The 20,821-nt window shown below is 41.2% G+C and overlaps 1 protein-coding gene across 13 annotated transcripts in view; it reads left to right on the plus strand.

Moving 5' to 3' along the window:
- KDM4C (lysine demethylase 4C) overlaps positions 1 to 20,821 on the plus strand; it is a 502,429-nt gene extending 481,608 nt beyond the window's left edge. For all 13 annotated transcript variants that reach the window (XM_034663835.1, XM_034663840.1, XM_034663834.1 and 10 more), the window contains 3 exons: positions 11,923 to 12,042; positions 15,239 to 15,331; positions 19,715 to 20,821. In XM_034663835.1, the coding sequence (XP_034519726.1) occupies positions 11,923 to 12,042; positions 15,239 to 15,331; positions 19,715 to 19,891 (390 nt within the window). In that variant the 3' untranslated portion in view covers positions 19,892 to 20,821. The remainder of the gene's footprint in view (positions 1 to 11,922; positions 12,043 to 15,238; positions 15,332 to 19,714) is intronic.

Raw genomic sequence — 20,821 nt, forward strand, 5'->3', positions numbered from 1 at the left:
AATTTTTATTGACGTAATAAAATATTTTGTTCCCCTCATGCATGTTATCCTTTGCCAACAACTATAAAAGGGGGAATAGATCTGCCCTGTAGATGGCAATGTTTTCTCCTTATTTGAGTATGAAGAGTTACAGTCCTGGGGTGCTTATGCCTTAGTGTCCCCAGGAAAACAGGAGGAAGATGCAGCCAGTCCAGAGACAGTGCTTATAAGTGGTGTTGGCTGTCTCTCCAAGGCGACACAAACTTGATGTGTAGCAGCCGTGCAAGCCTGGGCAAGGGAGTACCAGTTACCTTAACCCTAAAGTAGAGATAATGCTAAATACCAGGATTATTGTTGAAATTATTGAAATATAATGTGTAAAGCAGTTAGTATGGTGTCCAGTACATAATAAACACTCAAGTAGTGATGTGACTGTGTTTCTAGTTTTATTGTTGGTGGTGGTGGCCAGTAATTTTCGGTTAACTCATTGGTTAGAGGTCCCTAAGCATAAGATTCCCAGTAACACTTACAAATGATGTAGCCTCCAAAACTTTATAAAAGGAGAGGTTATTGAAAGAAGATCTAAGAAGTACTAAAAAGCTTTAACATACAAATTCCCTTTTCCAAGTACTTTGTGTTTCTGGGGCTTTTAGAACATGAACATGAAAGATTTCCTGTTTTGGTTCCCAGTGTGATGGGGCTTTGGCCCTGCAAACATTGGTGACATCACTCCAGAACAATCTCGAGAGGTAGAGAAAGGGGTCAGGGCTACAGCTCTGTCCTCCTGACTGGGCCACACCACTCAACATATTCAGTGGGATTGCTTGACCAACTATGGGTGCCCCAGTAAAATCAAGTTGCTAGTGCCAAAGCCTCCAACAGTGATCCCCACAAAGTGCTGCTGGAGCTACCAGCTTGCTTCTCCGTCTGCATCTGTCTTTAAGGACTACAGAGCTGCTGTCACCACAGCTTACAGAGTGTCCGCATTTACCTAGCCAAGTGAGTGCAGGAGAGTCCTGAATCGGGGCTCCTTAATTAATTCAGTTCATGTGGAGGGTGATTTAACTTTGAGGGGAAGACATGAGGAAGGTCCTTGATACACTTGATGTCATAGGAGGGTGAGTCATGGAAAGAGTCCCCACTTCCCAGCCATTTACCTATTATTATTTACAGTACCTCGTATTGTAGATATTCATGGAAATATTTGAGTCCCCAACTGGATTTGAGAGAAAGGACTTCAGGAGGACTCTTTTTGTCTCTGTTTTCCCAGTGCTGAGCTCAGGACCAGGCGCAGAGGAGAGTATATGCCAGAGGGAGGGAGAAAAGGCTGGGAAGTGGGGTGGGTCTCTCTCAAAGGTGGGTAGTTGGAAAGTGAATGAGCCTTTCAGTTCCATTAATCCTCTCCAGTCCCAAGAATGCCGAGAACCCCTTGTTGGTGTTTCAGAGACACCACCATTAACTGTCTCCATGTCCCTCTCTTATATGCCCTTGCTGTTGGGTCAGCTATGCTGTATCACTTAAAAGAACTAGAAAGATAATTTACAAAACAAAGTGTATTGTATTTTCTGTGCCTTTTAAAGCCTTTGCTTGCCAGAATCTCACCTATTTCTGATAGTGTGACTTCTTTTGGAAATATATTGTCTGAGGTTTAATGCTGTGTTAACATTTCATAAACATAAAACAACCTCCATCTCTGGCACCTCAGTATTTTTACCAGACATGGTATCCACTCTTGGCTTTTGGCAAAAGGGAAAGTGTGTGCTAAACTTGGCCCTCAGGAATTCACCAAATATGTGTCAGTGTTGTTGTTTTTTTTCCTCTCTATGGAGAAGACACTATGTTTTAGAAGACAGGTGTGGTTAAGTGTCAGGGCATTGGTGAAGTGTGACTGCTGGGAAAGAATCTAGGTGTTTGAGGGAACAATGAGGCATTGCCCCAGCTTCACAGAGACAACCAGAGCATCTTGGGGGATAGAGAAATGGTGTTTGTGTTTCCCTTACAAAAGAAAAACCTATTAAAAAGGAAAGTTGGACATCAGCATTGGAGTTGTCCCCGAGTGATGAGTGTCAGTGTGGAAGCAGGTCGGCTTGAATCCATTATCCCACAGGCTGCAGGGACAGTGTTTTATAACTAGGACAGAACACAAATAAGACACCTTGGTGCAGGGGTATTCCAAGTTTTCTTTCAGGTATGTTACATGTCTCTCACTGTAGAAAAGCTACATGCAAAGGAAGCAGCTTGAAATTATTTTCTTTATACGTAGAAGGTATAGTGTGTTCTGGAGATGATCTCGAGCAGTGATCATCAACCTGGCCAAGCATCAGATTGTTTGAGAGTGCATTTAGCTTGGACCGTACCTCAGATTGACTGAATGAGAATTTTCTGTGGTGGTTAAGATTTATTGCACTAGAGAAATGAGTCTGTGTTGAATTTTTCAAAGCTTAATGAAATTAACTTTATAAATAGTTTATATACCTTTTACCAACTTACTCCTGTTCCAGAACTCTACTCTAAGAATATAGTCAGGATTTGGACAAAGATTCATGGAGAAAAATATACAATAGCATTATAGATGATAGGAGAAAATTGGAATGACCTATATGTCTTACAGTGGGAGAGTGGTTAAATTAATTGTGGAAGAGCCATAATGTTGGATGCATTCAGCCAGTAAAATGGAGTTTTTAAGAAGATATTCACCATGTAATTATAGGCAATAAATGGCAAGGCACAAAATTACAAATGTACACAAATGGACAAATATTATATGATTTCACTTATAATGAAGTACTTAGAAATAGTCAAGTTCCTAGAGACAGAAAGTAAAGTAGAGGTTGCCAGGGGCTGGGGGTAGGGGGGAATGGGGAGTTAGTGTTTAATGGATACAGAGTTTTAGTTTGGGATGATGAAACATTTCTGGAGAGGAGGGTGGTGATAGTTGTACTACACTGTGAAGGTACATAAAGCCACCAAAATGTGTACTTAAAAATAATTAAAATAGTAAAATTTATATTATGCCTATTTTACCACAATAAAAAGGAAGACCTTTTCCCTCCAAGTGCTGTGGAATGAGTGAAGGAACATGGCAAGAGCTGCAGTACTGAGCTCTTCACAAAAGGCAGCCTTGTCTGCCTCTTTGGAGAGCTCAGTTGTCCTCCATGTGAAAGAAAATAAAGTTTGTATCTGTGAAAAAAAAATCATGTATGTACAGGAGGGTCTTTTTTAAAAACACGTAGAATCATAGAGATAAATCCAAATGGTAACAGTATTTACTTTTTAAAAAAATTTTCATTCTAGTATATTTAATATATGGTGTTAAATTAGTTTCAGGTATATGATATAGTGTGATTCAGTTCTATACATTACTAAGTGCTTATCATGATAAGTATATTCTTAATCCCCTTCACTTATTCCACCCACCCTCCACCCACCTCCCCTCTGGTCACCATCAGTTTGTTCTCTATAGTTAAGAGTCTGTTTCTTGGCTTATCTTTTTTCCTTTGTTTATTTATTTCTTAAATTCCATTTTCTTTTTTTTTTCTTAGCATTATACTCTCTGGCTCCATGCATGTTGCAAATGGCAAGATTTCATTCTTTTTTATAGATGAATAATATTCCATTGTATGTATATTCTATCTCTTTAGCCATTCATCAGTCAGTGGACACTTGGGCTGCTTCCATAATTTGTCTATTATAAATAATGCTGGTGTAAACATCAGAGGGTACATGTATCCTCTTGAATTAGTGTTTACATATTCTTTGGGTAAATCCCCAGTGATTTGATTACTGGATCATATGGGAATAGCCCTATTTTTAACTTTTTGAGGAACCTCCATACTGTTTTCCACAGTGGCTGCACCAGTTTGTATCCCACCAACAGTGTGCGAGGTTTCCTTTTTTTCCACATCCTTACCAACACCTGTTGTTTCTTGTGTTTTTTATTTTAGCCATTCTGACAGGGAGGTAACAGCATTTTCTTCTAGGTGATGGAAATATGGGTTGTTTTTGTTTTTTCTATCTTTTAAAATTCTGGAATTTCCCCTACTGAATTCATAGTAGATGCTCAGAACAAAGAATTATTAAGGAAAATAATATTAAATGTTTCTGTCTTTGTTATCTCCACATGAAGGGTGATATTAAATATGACTTCTATTTAACAAATAGTCCAGGATTTAATCCTTCCAAATATGGTTCATTCCCTTTAAAAGAGTCCCCTGAGAGCCTACCACGGATCAGGATACTTGGTGACTTACTTTTCTGGCCTGGGACACATTCTGTGGATATCCCTAAAGAGAGTACATCTTCAGATTGTGGTGTTTAATGAAAACTTGGGGACAGTCACAAATGATCTAAGGCCAAGCCTTGTGATTAGGAAGGTGGTGCTGTGAATACATTCTTTTCCTTTTTGAAATGTGGCTTTCCTCGTCAACACCTCGAATGAGAATTGGGTGGTCTGGGAAGCCCTCCAGTTTTGTATCCCACCATTAAATGAAAGGTGTCATCTGTACTTTGTGGGAGGAGGGATCTGCCATCACCCAAACCAGCAGTTACTTTTCATTTAGGGTTGTCAGTTGTAAGCAACAAAAAGTGACTGTAACTGATTGAAGCACTAAAGAAATTTAGTGGAAAGTTATTAGGAAGCCCACAGACTGTCCAGGAATACAAAAGAACAAGGTCAGAGAACTGACGAAAACAAGGGAGGCTGCTCAGCTGGAACACGGGCAGGACCGGGCCACAGACCCAGTCCAGGAAGGACACAGCTGCTCCCCCTTGTGTGGTCAGCCTGGCCCCGGGCTCTGCCTTTGGTGCATGGCGGCTGCCGCTACGGCCGTCACTGCTGCCCTCTGAGAGCGTTTCCCTCTGCCGCTTCCCTGTGTCTCTGTCACAGGGTCTGCACTCTGAGCAGGTGCAGCCAGTTGGCCAGGCCCCCATCCATGTCTGCTGCCAGGGAAGCTGGGTAAGGGAGTATCTGGCATTTTCCAGTGTCTGTCATGGCAGGCCAGTGCTGCCTCCCACGGAGACTCTGAAGGGGAGATGAGGGTTCAGATGCTGGGCAGCCAAACAAATGATAGATAGCTAGTACAATTAGTGCATGGCTATCAGTCAGTCTTGTTAATCCCTGCCAGAGTCCATTAATGAGCAGGTGATTAGCCCTCAAAATGCTAACAGCTGCTGGTATCAGTTTGCTCCCGGTCACTTAAGCATTTTCCCCAAGGGGGACTGTCAGAAGTCCCAAACTATAGGCCGATTAACCAGCGGGAGTTCAAGTACCATGTCTTCCTGTGCTACGGCCGGACTGAGAGACAGGGTTGCCTGCTCTGTCGTTTATACTTGGTAGGAGTAGAGGTGAGGATGGGTCAGGGGGAACGTGGCAAAACAGGCAACATTCAAGCACAGCCGCTTATAGACGTCCTTGCAAAGGCCCCGGTAAGAGTTCCAAGAACACAGTGACTTCAGAATTCAAATAATCAGCCTGGCGGTCGGGCTTTTCTCTGTAGCTGGTGGAGCAAGCGCGGGAGTCAGCCCTGACTTTGGCGGCGGTGTGATACGACACCGTGCTCTTGCCTGGGTTGATGACCCATCTCAGTCCTTTCATCAGAGCCCTTTAATCATAGCCAGGAGCCTGCTCTTGACTGTGATTATGATTTCTGTCCCTAATTTTCACATCATCTGTTTAGTACTCTAGCTCCAGGCCTCCCGGCAGCTCCAGACACCAGTGTCCCAGTGGACAGGGCTCTGGCAGGTTTTAGGGGAGTTTACACATCCCTGGAGGCAGTACAGCAAATGGTAAACAGCCATTTATGTCAGGTGAAGCCAAACTGCTTCTGAGGGTCTAGACAGCAACTGAGAAAAATGCATTAGTCAAGGTTTTAATGCATATAATTTTCCAGCAAAGGTGTTTACTTGCTCCAACAGCACACTAAGAACTGCATTAGGAAAGACCTCTTTAGCATTTTACATCCTTTACATCCTTTAAAAGACCTCGAATATGAGAATGCTTTAAAAAAATCACTGGGTCACATAGAGCTATGGGGGGACAGAGGCTGGAATCTTCATTTTTAATGTGTGCCTCTGCAGTTGGGACCACACTTTAAGGAGCTATGCTCCTTGTGCACAGCCCAGGGAGGTGTGAGCCAGCTGAAGGCCTTTAAGAGGGGGCAGACCATTCCCTGGGGCTTTTCACAAACTAAATCCCCTCATGATTTTATTTTTCAGACTTCTTATTTTTAAGAGAAACTTTTTTTTTTAAATATGAACTCTTACTCAGATTATTCAGTCAGTAAATCTTATTCAACTCATAAATCAAATAGAAGTTCTTTTCTGGTTGAAGTGATCATGGCAGCCAAAACTCACACTCCGCATGGATTTCCCTTCAAGGACCCTGAGGAGCTCACGCCATACAGATATGGGGCTCCGTGTGACCGGCCTCCAGGAGTGGACAAGATGCCCTCTGTCCCTAGCTTGGGGATCTGGACATTATTCACTCTTCCAGTGTCTCACACAGATGGTCAGTAAAAAATACTCAATTAGTGGTTGTGACAATTTGGGAGACTCCTGCTTTGGAGGGACCAGGAAAACCTCAGTGTCAAAACTTTCAGCTTCCTTTCACCACCCCACGTGCTTCTACTTCCATTCCTGTTTGAATGCTTTTTACTCCATGTAGTCACAGAAAGTTTCTGGCAAACTCAAAATTTTGAGACAGCTGGTAAGTTGAAATCGTTTTTCTATGTGGGAAACTAGATGTTACAGAAATACGTTTTTTAATGTTTTACTATGAGCTGCCTTGAATCCATTTGGAAAGTAGCTGGGGTGTAAATAGTGAATAATACTAAATGAAGTTGTATGCAAATCAGAATAAAACCACTTCCGTCTAACTGACCTGGCAGAGAATGAGAAGGTAGCCATCAAGGCTCTGAGGGATGCCTCCTGGTGGAGGATAAGGAAAGGAGATCCACAGAACAATTTTGTGTTGTTACATAGTTGGCTGTTTTTCTTTATTCTTCTTCTACTATGAATAAAGAAAAAAAAAGTTCTGATTTGTTGTTTCCTGCCTTGTCAATTTTTGCCATTCTAACTGGCGTAAGGTTACGGTATCTCAATGTGGTTTTGATTTGAATTTCCCTGATGGCTAATGATTTTGAAGATTTTTTCATGTGTCTGTTAGCCGTTTGTATGTCTTCATTGGAAAAGTGTCTGTTCATATCTTCTGCCCATTTTTTGATTTGATTATTTGTTTCTCGTGTATTGAGTTTGAGAAGTTCTTTGTAGATCTTGGATACCAGTCTTTTATCTGTAGTGTCATTTGCAAATATCTTCTCCCATTCCATGGGCTGCCTCTTAGTTTTTTTGACTGTTTCCTTGGCTGTGCAGAAGCTTTTTATCTTGATGAAGTCCCACAAGTTCAAATGTTGGAGAAGATGTGGAGAAAGGGGATCCCTCTTACACTGTTGGTGGGAATGCAAGTTGTTTACAGCCACTTTGGAAAATAGTGTGGAGGTCCCTTAAAAAGTTGAAAATTGAGCTACCCTGTGATCTAGCAATTACACTACTGGGTATTTACCCCAAAGATAGAGACATAGTGAAGAGAAGGGCCATATGCACCCCAATGTTCATAGCAGCATTGTCCACAATAGCTAAATCGTGGAAGGAGCCAAGATGCCCTTCAACAGATGACTGGATTAAGAAGATGTGGTCCATATATACAATGGAATATTACTCAGCCATTAAAAAGAATGATTTTTCAACATTTGCTGCAACATGGATGGGACTGGAGGAGATAATGCTAAGCGAAATAAGTCAAGCAGAGAAAGACAATTATCTTATGGTTTCACTCATTTATGGAACATAAGAACTAGGAAGATCGGTAGGAGAAGAAGGGGAAGAAGAAAGGTGGGGGGGGGAACAGAAGGGGAAATGAACCATGAGAGACTGTGGACTCTGGGAAACAAACTGAGGGCTTCAGAGGGGAGGGGGGTGAGGGAATGGGATAGGCTGGTGATGGTTATTAAGGAGGGCACGTATTGCATGGTACACTGGGTGTTATATGCAAGTAATGAATCATGGAACTTTACATCGAAAACTAGGGATGTACTCTATGGTGACTAACATAATATAATAATAAAAAAAAAAGAAGCTGTGGTCCATATATACAATGGAATATTACTCAGCCATCAGAAAGAACGATTACCGAGCATTAGCAGCAACATGGACAGGACTGGAGGACATTATGCTAAGTGAAATAAATCAAGCAGAGAAAGACAATTATCATATGATTTCACTCATTTATGGAACATAAGAAATAGGAAGATTGGTAGGAGAGGGAAGGGAAGAAGGAAGGGGGGTAAACAGAAGGGGAAATGAACCATGAGAGACTGTGGACTCTGGGAAACAAACTGAGGGCTTCAGAGGGGAGGGGGGTGAGGGAATGGGATAGGCTGGTGATGGTTATTAAGGAGGGCACGTATTGCATGGTACACTGGGTGTTATATGCAAGTAATGAATCATGGAACTTTACATCGAAAACTAGGGATGTACTCTATGGTGACTAACATAATATAATAATAAAAAAAAAAGAAGCTGTGGTCCATATATACAATGGAATATTACTCAGCCATCAGAAAGAACGATTACCGAGCATTAGCAGCAACATGGACAGGACTGGAGGACATTATGCTAAGTGAAATAAATCAAGCAGAGAAAGACAATTATCATATGATTTCACTCATTTATGGAACATAAGAAATAGGAAGATTGGTAGGAGAGGGAAGGGAAGAAGGAAGGGGGGTAAACAGAAGGGGGAATGAACCATGAGAGACTGTGGACTCTGGGAAACAAACTGAGGGCTTCAGAGGGGAGGGGGGTGGAGGATTGGGATAGGCTGGTGATGGATATTGAGGGCACATATTGCATGGTGCACTGGGTGTTATATGCAAATAATGAATCATGGAACATTGCATCAAAAACTGGGGATGTACTGTATGGTGACTAATGTAACAAAATAAAAATTATTAAAAAAAAAAAAAGAGTTCTGAAAGCAAGATTGAGAAAGCAAACTGAAGTGCCCTTCCTAGATTTTGACATGAAAGAGCATGAAGTGATCTTTTTGTGACTGATACAGAGCAAAGTTAGGTAGAGAGTGAGCTGTACGTCAGGCACTTTCAATGCCAAGTCAAGACTTGTGAGTAAAGGGTAAATTGACAGTGAGACAGATATCAGTCTGTATCTCAGACATTTTGTTTTCAAACACCTTTTTTTTTTTAATTGTTTCTCACTTGGTAAAGTTGCATGTGTTTAGTTTATTAATAAAGCTATATTTTTATGATAAATTGCTCAAGTCATACTTTGCTTAGGCCACATTTCCATGGCCATTGCCACACCTTTGGTGATAGGGTACTTAAAATTTCACAGCAGGATTTGTTTTGGAGAATTATTTTAAAGGTTAGAAAGTCTCTGTCAAAGGTTAGATCTCTAAAAGTAAGGAACCAAGTCTCCTATTTGGCAGTTGTTTTTGGTGGGTGAATAAATAGGGAGTGCATCCTCTGTGTTCCCCCAAGGCCTTGAATTCCATCTCTTGGGATTGAAGGGCCCAATAAATAAAATTATCTTGCTTGAGGAAAAGCAATATAGAGAGACAGTGGAGTCAGGATTTAGAAATTGAAAAGATCTTCATTACTAATAAAGCAGATGTTGTACTGTGTGGTTTATATCTGTGGGCAAGCAGCGTTCCTAATCCTGGACCTGAGGATTAGACAGACCTCCTATTGACAGAGGCGCAGGACACTGCCAGCTACTCTCCAGGGAAGGAGCAGAGCAGAACTTGAGTTCTCTGTCCACAGGGTGGCTCCAAAGAGGAAGGGAACATGAGGAGTAAAGCCATAGTTACCAAACTTTACTGGCTCCCAGCCCCTGGGTATCCCAGCACATCTTTTTTACACAGTAAAAAATCCATCTATTAAGTAACTTGGGTCTAAACAGCTTATGAATAATGGTGGTAAGCTTGGTGTCTGACGAGTGTCACTGTGTTTCCCCTGAAAATATGCCACAGAGCCCCTGTGAGTTTGCTGGGGTGCCCCAGGGCCCTGTGGTGCATGGTTTAGAAAATGCCATCTCCTTCAGAAATCAACAACAACAAAATTAAGTCACTGCTTGTTCTCTTGGAAGAGTGGGTGAATGAGAGTGGAAAAGAAGCCAGGAACATTACCCCAGTGGAGCTCCTCCACATGAAAGAAAACTTTGGGAGAGGGAAGACATACACTCTTGTGCCGCCTCCCCCCCCACCCCCCGCTCCCTACTCCTATCCCCAAAGCTTCCAGGTTTGAGCTCATTTATCCCAGAGCTGATGTAACTTCCCAGCCTAGGAGACTGGATAGTATGTGTAGAGAAGCTGTACCCTCCAGTGTTCTTGGTACCAGGTATATCTTTGGAAGGGAAATGCAAAGTGAGATGGTAACCCCAGGGACGTATGTGGAGTACATTTCCACAGCCTACCCTTTCAGTTCTGCATGCCCAGAGGTCAAATACTACAAAGGCCAAGGAGAAACTTATTTTTATTTAACTAAGTTAGATACAGACTGTCAATTCTGTAGAGCCTCTGAGCACCAGAGCTTTTCTCTTTGCCCATAGCTTTAAATGGAAGGGAGTCTGCAGTGAGAAAAATGAATAGCTGAGCCTCTCATGTGTACTCCAACCCAACAATGAAATGGCCACTCTTTATAATGCAAAATTTATATTAATATTGAAAAGTAAGAGACGGTGGATTTCTAGTCATAAACAACTAAATACTTCCTGTGTGTGCCTCTCATTTAAACCATAGAACCATGCCCAGTGAGCATTTATAGCTTGATTGGTCAAGTGTGCATTTCGATCAGTCAGATTGGCCTTGTCAGTAAAGTACCAGTATTAGCAAAACACAAATTGCTAAATGTGCAAAAGATTTACCAAAGAGGTCAAGTATTTAATTCATTTGTATTAAAATTTTACTATGTCATACCCAATACGTTCAAATTTAAGAGTTTGCAAACTATGTCTGTGAAAACATTTTATCTGACCCATTACCTCCGTTCCCTACCAAAAAACAAAGCATCTTTCAGGATGGACTACAGGGCTTGCTCTGAACTACTCTCTTAGGGAGGAGGCACTGTTGAGTAGAAGACATGAAATGGAAAGATTGGCTATGGGTACCACCAGGGATGCCTGTGGGAGGAGGAAGGGCGGCCGGCAGAAGCATGCCTCTCCAGGGAGGTCCAAGGATCTTCTCAGGAGGCCTGCTAAACAGCACACACCCCTCCCAGCCTCACCTGCCGCACTGCAGGTGCTTCTTGCTTTCCTTTCCCCTTGCTGTTTTGTCGAAGCCTGCCGGCTTGGACCTCACTCTGTTCCTCCCTGGCCCCATTTCCACCTGTGTGTCCCAGCTCTTATTCTCCTATTCAGTTTCACTCCTCCAGAGATTCTGACAACTTAAAGGAGCCCCCTTGCAGGCTCAGTTTCCTTGTCAGTAAAATGGAGATAATTAATAATCTCTGCCTACTTCGTGGAGTGATCATTGAGGATCAAATGAGTTGTATGTTAAAGCATTTGGTTAACTGCAAAATGCTACATAAATGTCAGGTGTTGTAAATCATGAGCTGGTCTCTTCTTCAGCTAAAGGAGTTTCCACGCATATTTTAGTTACCCTCTGAACGATTCTTTGTCAAGTAGCAAATGTAAATGCTGCTGTTTTTTTCCTGCTTGGCTTATGGTGGCTCCTTTGCAGCTTTATGATGTAGGCTGAATCTTTAAGTACTCCTTTGGCTCATATCTCTTCCCCTGAACACCCATGCAAGATCATAATCCATAAAACACAGAGGCAATAACTCCTTTTAATTGCCAGGAGTTCATCATTTGCTAAGTTCTAAAGGCAGTCACTTAGACACTTGCTTGAAAAGCCTGTCTCTATTTCTTCCACAGAGCCGAGACTGTGTGAAACTGGGCCCTCCTGCCGAGGGAGAAGTTGTCCAAGTCAAGTGGCCTGATGGCAAACTCTATGGGGCAAAATATCTGGGATCAAATGTTGCCCACATGTACCAGGTGAGTGCTGTCCTCTGTGCGATGCTTGCTGAGATGGACAGGAGAAGCCAGAGGGCAGGTGTATATCCCTTGTGCTGCTGATCCATAAGCCACAGGAATTTGGAGTACCTGTTATTTTATAAAGGAGGCAAAGATTTGGTGTCTAAGGACCCAGATAGTGGAGTTTTATTATCAAGTTCAATGCTGGGAAACTAATAGCATTTGATGGGTTGTTTAATTGTAAAGAATATAGGTAGGCCACAAAGATAAGCAACTGGATGGTAGGCTGCTTTCTTGTGTGTACCTCATAGGGGAAAGACTAACTGACTGCTTTCTCTCACTGTAAGCCAAGACGATGATGGCCCTTCATCAGCCAGCAGCCCCTGAATGGGTGGCTTTTGTGTGAGCGACATACCCCCATTGGGTGTCTCCTCAAACCTAAATTATGCATTGACACGGTTGTGGCCACCTAAGCTTAAAGGAGTGCTTAGTTCACTAAAAGTACAGCAATCGGTTAAGTATTCTGTTCACTAAGGAGCTCTAGATATTATTAAATAGCACATATACAATTAAACAATGAAAATATTTTATCCCTGTCAGAAATGAGAAGGAGTTAAACTCTAACAAAGAAAACAACATGGATGGCACAGGTGCATTTATATTCCTTTAGGCTTTAAAAGGAACACATTTATTAGAATCAGTACATTGTAGTGCTTTCAGTAACACGGTGGCAGAAATCACTGTGCTCAAGCTAAGCAGTAGAGTAAAAACAGGAAGACTGAAGTAAAGACAAAGTAAGAAGGTTCAGGCCTGTTGAGTTAAAAACAGCTTGAGAATGATAAGACTGCCAGTTTCAGCGGAGAAATTGTTCAAAGACTGATAAGGAGGAGGGGCTTCAGTGGAAGAGTACGTTATAAGACATTGCACCAGGAACTAGAGCAGTGTAATTACAGGGGTTCAGAGAGGTTTAGGGAGCTTGAACATTTTCCAAGGTCTAGAAAAGCCCAAGGCAAGTAGGGAGGGGAGGACATTTATGCACATATTGTGTGTGTGTGTACTCCCACACACGTGTGTGCATGTGCGTGTAAAGGCTGTTTTCCCCTTTGTCATGGTGTTAAGTTGCTGGAGCTTCTTTGTATCAGAATGCCCAGAATTAGGCAAAAATCATAAGAAATCATGATAATACTGGAGACTCCTAGAAAAGAAGCATTACTACGTCATTCAAAAGGAAATAATTATATTTAATTAAACAATTAGTGCAAACGTGAAGCATCTTACATGTAGCAAAGCTATTAGCTACATGAAAAGTATCATAATGAGGACAGGCTGAAATTCAGGCTAATTAGTAATCAGTGTGTTAACTTCAGTTGAATTTATGATGGCCTATCAACATAGAACTATAAGCATATTTATAGACTCAATGAAAAAGTTAAGGCTAATATTAAAGTTGTCTCTCAAGTACAAGTAGTTTAAAATTCCTCATTAAGCCAAGTGCCCTTTTGAGATCATTTTGTGTTTTGTGCCTAATTATTCAATCTCATCATTGAATAAGCAAAGTCGTTTATAAAAATAGTTGTAACCAAAAAAATTCCTATTGCACAGTGCTAACTACCCTAAGTGTGTGCACTTTTTGACCCTCACAGTAGCCTTGTAAGATAAATGTTTTTGACCCTTATTTTACAAATAGGGTAAAAAGGTTACATGAACTTAATAATTTGTTGAAGAGCACACAGCTGGTAAAGGGAAGGGCCAGAGTTTACTCTCAGCTCTGTCCCAACTAGGGTGAACAACCATCCCAGCTTGCTAGGGACTGTCCTTGATTTTGGCACTAAAAGGCCTGCATCCCGGGAGACCCATTGGTCCTAGAATGATTGGTCATCTCACCGTACTCCTTTTTAGTTTTATAATTGCCTTTCTCTCTTTCTAATTATCTAAAACAGAAGAAAGGCAGGCACAAGTAGTTCTAGCTATGCTATCAAATTGTATAAATGAGATGACACCTTGGCCTAATTAAATATTAAAGAAACCATTCTGCTAAAACAAGGCCAGGAAGAGAAGCCTCTCCTCATCTCAACCATCTGGGAAGTAACAGAGGTGCTCTCCTGTGACTGAGACCTAATTCCACCCTACTGTTTCAGCTTAGTCATTTGTGAGCAGTACATGGATAAGAAATGTAATTATATATATTATCCTTATTGTAATTTTTTTTAAACTCCAACAGGTTTTTTATTAACATAGTGTAGCTGCATGGTTTCACTTACTTTTAACCAGAAGTGCAAGCCTATTTTTGTAGCTTACATGTACAGAATTCAGACAGACAACTTGGGGACTTCAAAAATACCATAATGGTTTAGGTTAGAACATATTAGCTATTCTGTCCTGATTGCAGCCCTTTTGTTGTTTATTCCTGGTAGAGGTCACATGTGGTTAAACCTAAACCAAGAACATTCACTCCAAATCAAGTATTTGATGAATTTCCCCCAAGTGATCTAGGTTTCTATTAGCCAGTGTCACTTACTTTTCTCTGACAAAATCTCCTAAAATGTTGAACAAACTGGTTATGAAATTATTTGCTGCCATTTTATTAGCCTGAAGAAAAAGTTTTAAATTTCCCTTTCAGATGAAGGTTTTTACACAGTGTTGTGGTTTACATGTTATGAGGTTGAGAACCTGGGATTTTCCTGGCTGAATGGTTCAATTTGATAAAAGTGAGTTTTGAAAGTTAAAGTTCTCTAAGAACTTGAAAAATTACTTTATCTGGGAGGATTATTATACAAGAGTAAATATATCATCATTTCTCCCTCATATGGTATCAGAGCCTCTTGAAGAAACAAACGGTACCTACAGGCCCAGCCAATCTTAATGCTAAATTGGCCTCAGTCTCATGTTCTGGGAAATCATTTGAGCAGCAGCTATATTTCTTTGTTTTTGCTTTGGGGCTGAGGATAAAGTTTTCATATCACATATTCCAAGACACTCATTTTCAAGAATTTTGGCCTGTTTGAAAACATATATTGTTCTTAGTTTGATAAGGGAAAGAACTTTCCTTCCTTCCTGAGCTGTTGGCTGGTCCTCCTGTTTGTTCTGCTTGACTCCTTTGTTCCCTTTCATTATGTAGTTAATTGGAACCTTGAAAAAAATGATGAATTCTTCTTTGTGTACAAAAGTGTGTGTGTGTATATATACACATGTATCGTGATGTCTTATTTCTCATTAGGTTGAATTTGAAGATGGATCCCAGATAGCAATGAAGAGAGAGGATATCTACACTTTAGACGAAGAATTACCCAAGAGAGTGAAAGCTCGTTTTGTAAGTGCTGGCAAATACCCCACAGGGATCTGCAATGTGAATCTCTCATCCTCTCCCTCTGTTTCCCAAGCCCAGCAGGAAACATACTCAGGTCTTTGGACTGATTTTCAAGAAAGCCAGTGCAACTTTTCCCTTATGTAGGCAAACCTCAAATTTGGCCCCAAACAGGAAACCAGTGCAGGTTCCTTGTTTTCCTTTCTAATGAGGTCAACTGATGTAACACTTATTGGCATACCAGAATAGTTTTTGAATACATACTCTGTGCCAGGCACCAGGAACATACAAAGGTACCATCCAGGGATTTATAATCTTGTCAGCAGAAGCAACATTAAAGGAAGTTTTCAGTAGTAGATTAAAGGGGACACGGTATAAATGAACGTGTGGTTTTCTATAGCCTTATCATATATTGATTAATGTCTCTCCAGAAACTCATTAATGTTTGTGTCAGTTCATAATTAAACCAAGCTCTCACTTTTATAACTAAAGGAATAAAAAAAGCCCAAAAACTAGGTGTGGGAATACTAAAGCTGTTTAAAAAAAAAAAGAAAGAAAGAAAATGTTTTTAGTTTCAAGCTTTATACATGCCATTAAAAGACAAACATGGACAAATAATCAAAACTGAAGTTGTTAAAAAATATAATTCACAATAACTTAGTTTTCATTATTGTATCATAAAATATTTAGTAGACCCTGAAATGAAGTCAATTTTACTCATTTAGAATTGCATCTACTACAGCTGCAAAATGATAAATCCTGAACAGGGAAATTTGAATGGGATTTTTCTGACTAAAATGAAAAAAAAACTAATTTTTTTTTTTCAGAATAAATGACACCCTTAGTTTTCAGTGAATGCTTATGATACACTTTCCTGCAGTGGTAGAGTTACCTTAATTTGGAAAATCCTTGGGTTCCTTAAATCTTCAGTTGTATATTTAGCTCGTTTTCCTATCAGGTGGGGTCCTGGGAACAGGGTAACTGCACCAGGTATCAACTGACTTTCTGAGCGGCATCCTTGCGAGGAGGCTCTTTCAAAGTGAAATAGTCAAGAGCAGAGTGATAGTAACAGCCCTGCTACCCACCCAGTGAGAAACGTGACACATAGGGAACCCACACACCTGAAGATAGATTAACCACCAGATAAACTGCAGGGAAAGAGAAAATCAAATATTCCTATTGTAAAGACATTGGCTAATTCCTAACAAAGATCTAAAAAAAATCTGTCCATACCCTACATCTTAAAAATCTCTTAAGAACAACTTTCTTCTTCGAGATGCCAAAGATGGCTACCTCTCATGCTGTGCTCCTGTCTTCCATAGATTCTCCCTCCTCTCCCTGCCCTCCCTTGCTGCTCCTCCATTCATTCATTCACCTACACATTGAAGGATGGGGAATGGATTAGGTGGTCCTCTCTAAGGCTCTCAGGTCTTTGATTTTCTAATGCATGTATGATTAAGCACCAGCTGTGTCTTGTAGATTTCAAATACTATTTCTTAATCATATTAAAAGAATGCTTTTTACTTTCTGCTCAGATGACAATTTCTTTGTTCCATAATAGATTTGTCTCCAATACCAGGTTGCCTTTCTGCATAGCTTTATTTGAACCCAGCTCCTGAGTTTCCTAAGATCCATTTCTCTGAATAATCACACCAACATCCAACTTTTTTTTTAATTCTCAGAGAAAAATGTTTAATTAAAAATAAGAGTCAGTAAAAAATATATAAATCACATGTATTATCTGAATGTAATCTGTTATATCAAACAACTGAACCTAGTAGAAAATATCTTCAGGAACAAAGGCTCACGGTCACTAAATCCAGTTTGCTACCTCTGTTTTAATGCATTTGAAGACTTATATGTGCTCCTGTTATCGCAATCCAGCCTTTCCTTCAGGTCATATATAACCCTCTGGCCCTTGGTTGGTCTATCTATGACTGCTATTTTTTTTTTCCAGTTGGTGAAACAAGTCTAATTGGAAAACTCATTGATGGAAGATATTTTATGATTAGAGAAATCTCTTTTGTTTTTTTAAAGGAGGGATGGGTTGGCAGCCTTACTGCTAAACAGGAGGCCTCATATTTTAATGACTTCTGCTCACTCAGACACACGCCGACTTGGGAAGAAATTTTTCAAAAGAGTCAGCAATCCACCTCGGTGATTTTGCGGGGGTTCTTTCCCACTAACTTCAGAAATGGCCCCATTACCTTTTATTGTCTCACAGAATAACCATGGCAACGGTGCATAATTAAGTAGAGCTCCTGGTAAATTGGTTTTATTATTGTATTTGAGAGGCTGACTTTTGCTGTTCTCACACAGTGACAACACTTTCATAGATGCTTTATTTTCTCCTTTGATAACTTTTAGCACTTATAAAAGGGAAAGATTACTCAGAGGAAGTACTTTGCCAAGAATGAATGAAACAAAAATGTTTTCTCCTAATTGCAGAGGGTGCCCAACCAACCCATAATCTTTTAGGTATTATTTTCCTGAGTGAAACAATGTATTGTCTGGGGGTCCGTGCATGTACCCTGTGGCCCTGGATAACCATCTCATGAGCTGGCGGGGAACATGCCCGCTGTGCAGGTGGGTCTGTTTTTTAGTGTTCAGGCTTCTTTGTAACTGTTCCATTGTTTATCTCTTCTTCATGAAGGACTCGCCTCTGTCACCAACCAGGGGAGGTGGCCTCCTCAGTGACAGTGAGATGCACTGTACACTGGCGTCATCTGGAGTACTCTACCTCAGTGAGAATCAGTTGGAAATGCACATTAGGAGACAAAGTAGCAAGGAATTAGGAAGCAAAAACAGTGTCTTAATGTAGCCTTTACCTGAGCATAACAGAAAAAGCTCACATTCCTTCACTTGGGTAACACTTAGTTGAGCAGTGACTGAGTGGCTGGGCATGTCGCTTGGTGTGGAGAACATGTAAAAATCAGTACTCACTCCCTAATATCCTCACCCTCAAGGGGTTCAAGGAATCCCTAGTGCGGAGAAAGTTAACCGCTCCTCATCTCTGCCACTGACCTTATTCTACTGCGTTGACACATAAAGTCTTACAGGAACCAAAAGAAGGGTCCTCAAGTTTGCCTGTGGCAGAGAAAATAGAATAGTGTCCATGAAAAGGAAAAAGTGCATCTAATGACAGAAAGGGATGAGCCGCTAAGGTGTGGCCAGGAACTACAAATAATTCTGTCTGACCAGCACGTGGGGTAGGATTTTGCCACGTTATGTAGGTCTAGAGAGCTTGGATACCATCTTAAAAGGCAGCAAAGCTATTGAAAGATGATAAGCAGGGATGTCATATAATCAGATAGTTCGTAGAGCACTTTCTTCTGGTGGTTCTGTAGAAAATAGCCTGGGGGTGCGGCATTTGCTGCAGTGGTTTAGAGGAGGAAATGTGAGGCCTGTACCATGGGGCCAGAGGGACAAAGAAGAAAGGATGGAGGGCTTCAAGGAACATGTAGGAGGGGCCTGGATGGGGATGGGGGACATTTACAGTGACAGGTTTGTGATCAGTGGAGCTATGTGGATAGGATAGTTATACTGTGTATGGAGTATAGGAAGGATAGTAATGTGAAGGAACACTTCGAGTTGCATTTAGGGCAGGTTGGTTTGAAGTACCTCTGGGATCAGTACTCCGAGATGCCTGCTGGACAGTTGGACATGCAGGCCTGTGCACAGAAGGAGGTCTGAACTGGAGTGAGAGATACGAGCATCCTTACAGAAGAAGAAGGAATTGAAACCATGAGTGTGGGTGTGAGGGCTCCGGGAGCATATGTGGAGAGGAGAAATGCAAAAACAACAGGAGTGTCAGAGTTGAACAGGTCGTTAAGAAAGGAGAACCCCTGAGACATCAACAGTGAGCAGCCAGAGGAAGAAGAGAGGCAGGAGGAAGGGCTTATAAAGTGTCAGAGAAGAGAGCAATTCCAGCAATACTTAGGTGACAGAATAGTCAAATACATTTAGGGTGGAAAAGTGTCATAGGAACTGGACGGGAGCAAGGACAGTTTCGGGGAAGTTGTGTGGGCAGAGGCCCAGAGGTAAATAGGAGTGGGGTGAATTAGAGATGACTGTTGACAGATTGGTCAAAAACCTGGTTGGGCAAGAGCCAGAGGGGAGATGGTGAGTGAGGGAGATTTAAATGAGAAGACTTTAATCCTGCTTCCTCTGGGGGACGGTCCCTGGGGGTGGGAGATCCTGAAGAAAGTTGGGGCTACATGGAAGCAGGAGCCTGGATGGAGCAGGTGGGGAAGCCCCAAATCCTGGGCTAGTGGCTTGGCCTCTGCACGACCCCCGTCCCCACCCCCGAGCTGGCTAAATCAGATATTTGTCCGTTCTTGTCATGGTCAAGTTCCATGCTTTCCGCAGTGTGACACTGGCTCTTTCTAGTCCACAGCCTCTGATATGCGGTTTGAAGACACATTTTATGGAGCAGACATAATCCAAGGGGAGAAAAAGAGACAAAGAGTGCTGAGCTCCAGGTTTAAGAATGAGTATGTGGATGACCCTGTGTACCGTACTTTCTTGAAGAGCTCTTTCCAGAAAAAATGCCAGAAGAGACAATGACCTGCCTGTGCTGCTGCAGGCAGCAGAGCAACTTGGGCCAGAAAAGGAAAGAGGAAGGTGCAAGCTTGGGGCCCTGCGATGTGCTTCACTGGGGTAGGTGACCGGGTGTGTCTCTGACAGTGGAAAATTGGGCTTTCCAGAGTTTGGTCACCCAGACCACAGATTACAAGTGTTATTAATTGGACACAACAATCTGAAGCCCTCCCCTAATCTTGCTTTCACTTGTGAGCAATTGTCTTCGATGATCCCAAAGAATTTTTCTAAGTGAAAGGAAATAATAGCGACTCGCCCACCAAAAAAAGCCACTGACAGAGGAGGTGGGTCCTCACCTGTGGCCTCATGAGGCCCTTGGTCAGAAAACACATGAAGACTTCTCTCCCCAACCCCAGCAAGTGGGAGCCTCGATACCCAGGTAAGAAGGTGATAATTTATATATTTTCCACAGTCAGGGAAGGACTCTCACTTATTTGTTTTAAATGGCAGTTTTTATAAAACATTTTTAAAACACAAATGGCCTGTATGGTAATGAGATTTACCCGTGTGCTATCTGTAATTTCCCTTGTACAGAACTTTTACATTTTTTATATCCCTATTAATTTTGATTGTGTCTGATGAGAACTGAGTTGTTGGCCTTTGTGAAATTTTTGGCTCTTGAGAAAGAATTCTTATGAATTGTATGGGAATTTTATATATTTAAAGAGGGAGATCTGGGGCTGTTATTTTTAAACACCTTTTTTTTCATAATATTCTGAGTAGATATTTATAAAATATATTTCTTTCATTATGTGTTTGTAAAATTAGAGTTTAAATAAATATGCTTTGATGCATAGTTTTCAACTAATATGATTTTTCCTTTTTAAAACAGCCTGAAAATGTACTAGTGTTTAAAAATAAAGATTTCCATTTTCTCCAATTCTGTCTTCTGACTTG

The sequence above is a fragment of the Ailuropoda melanoleuca genome, chromosome 7 (assembly GCF_002007445.2).
Source record: "Ailuropoda melanoleuca isolate Jingjing chromosome 7, ASM200744v2, whole genome shotgun sequence".
Taxonomy (NCBI): domain Eukaryota; kingdom Metazoa; phylum Chordata; class Mammalia; order Carnivora; family Ursidae; genus Ailuropoda; species Ailuropoda melanoleuca.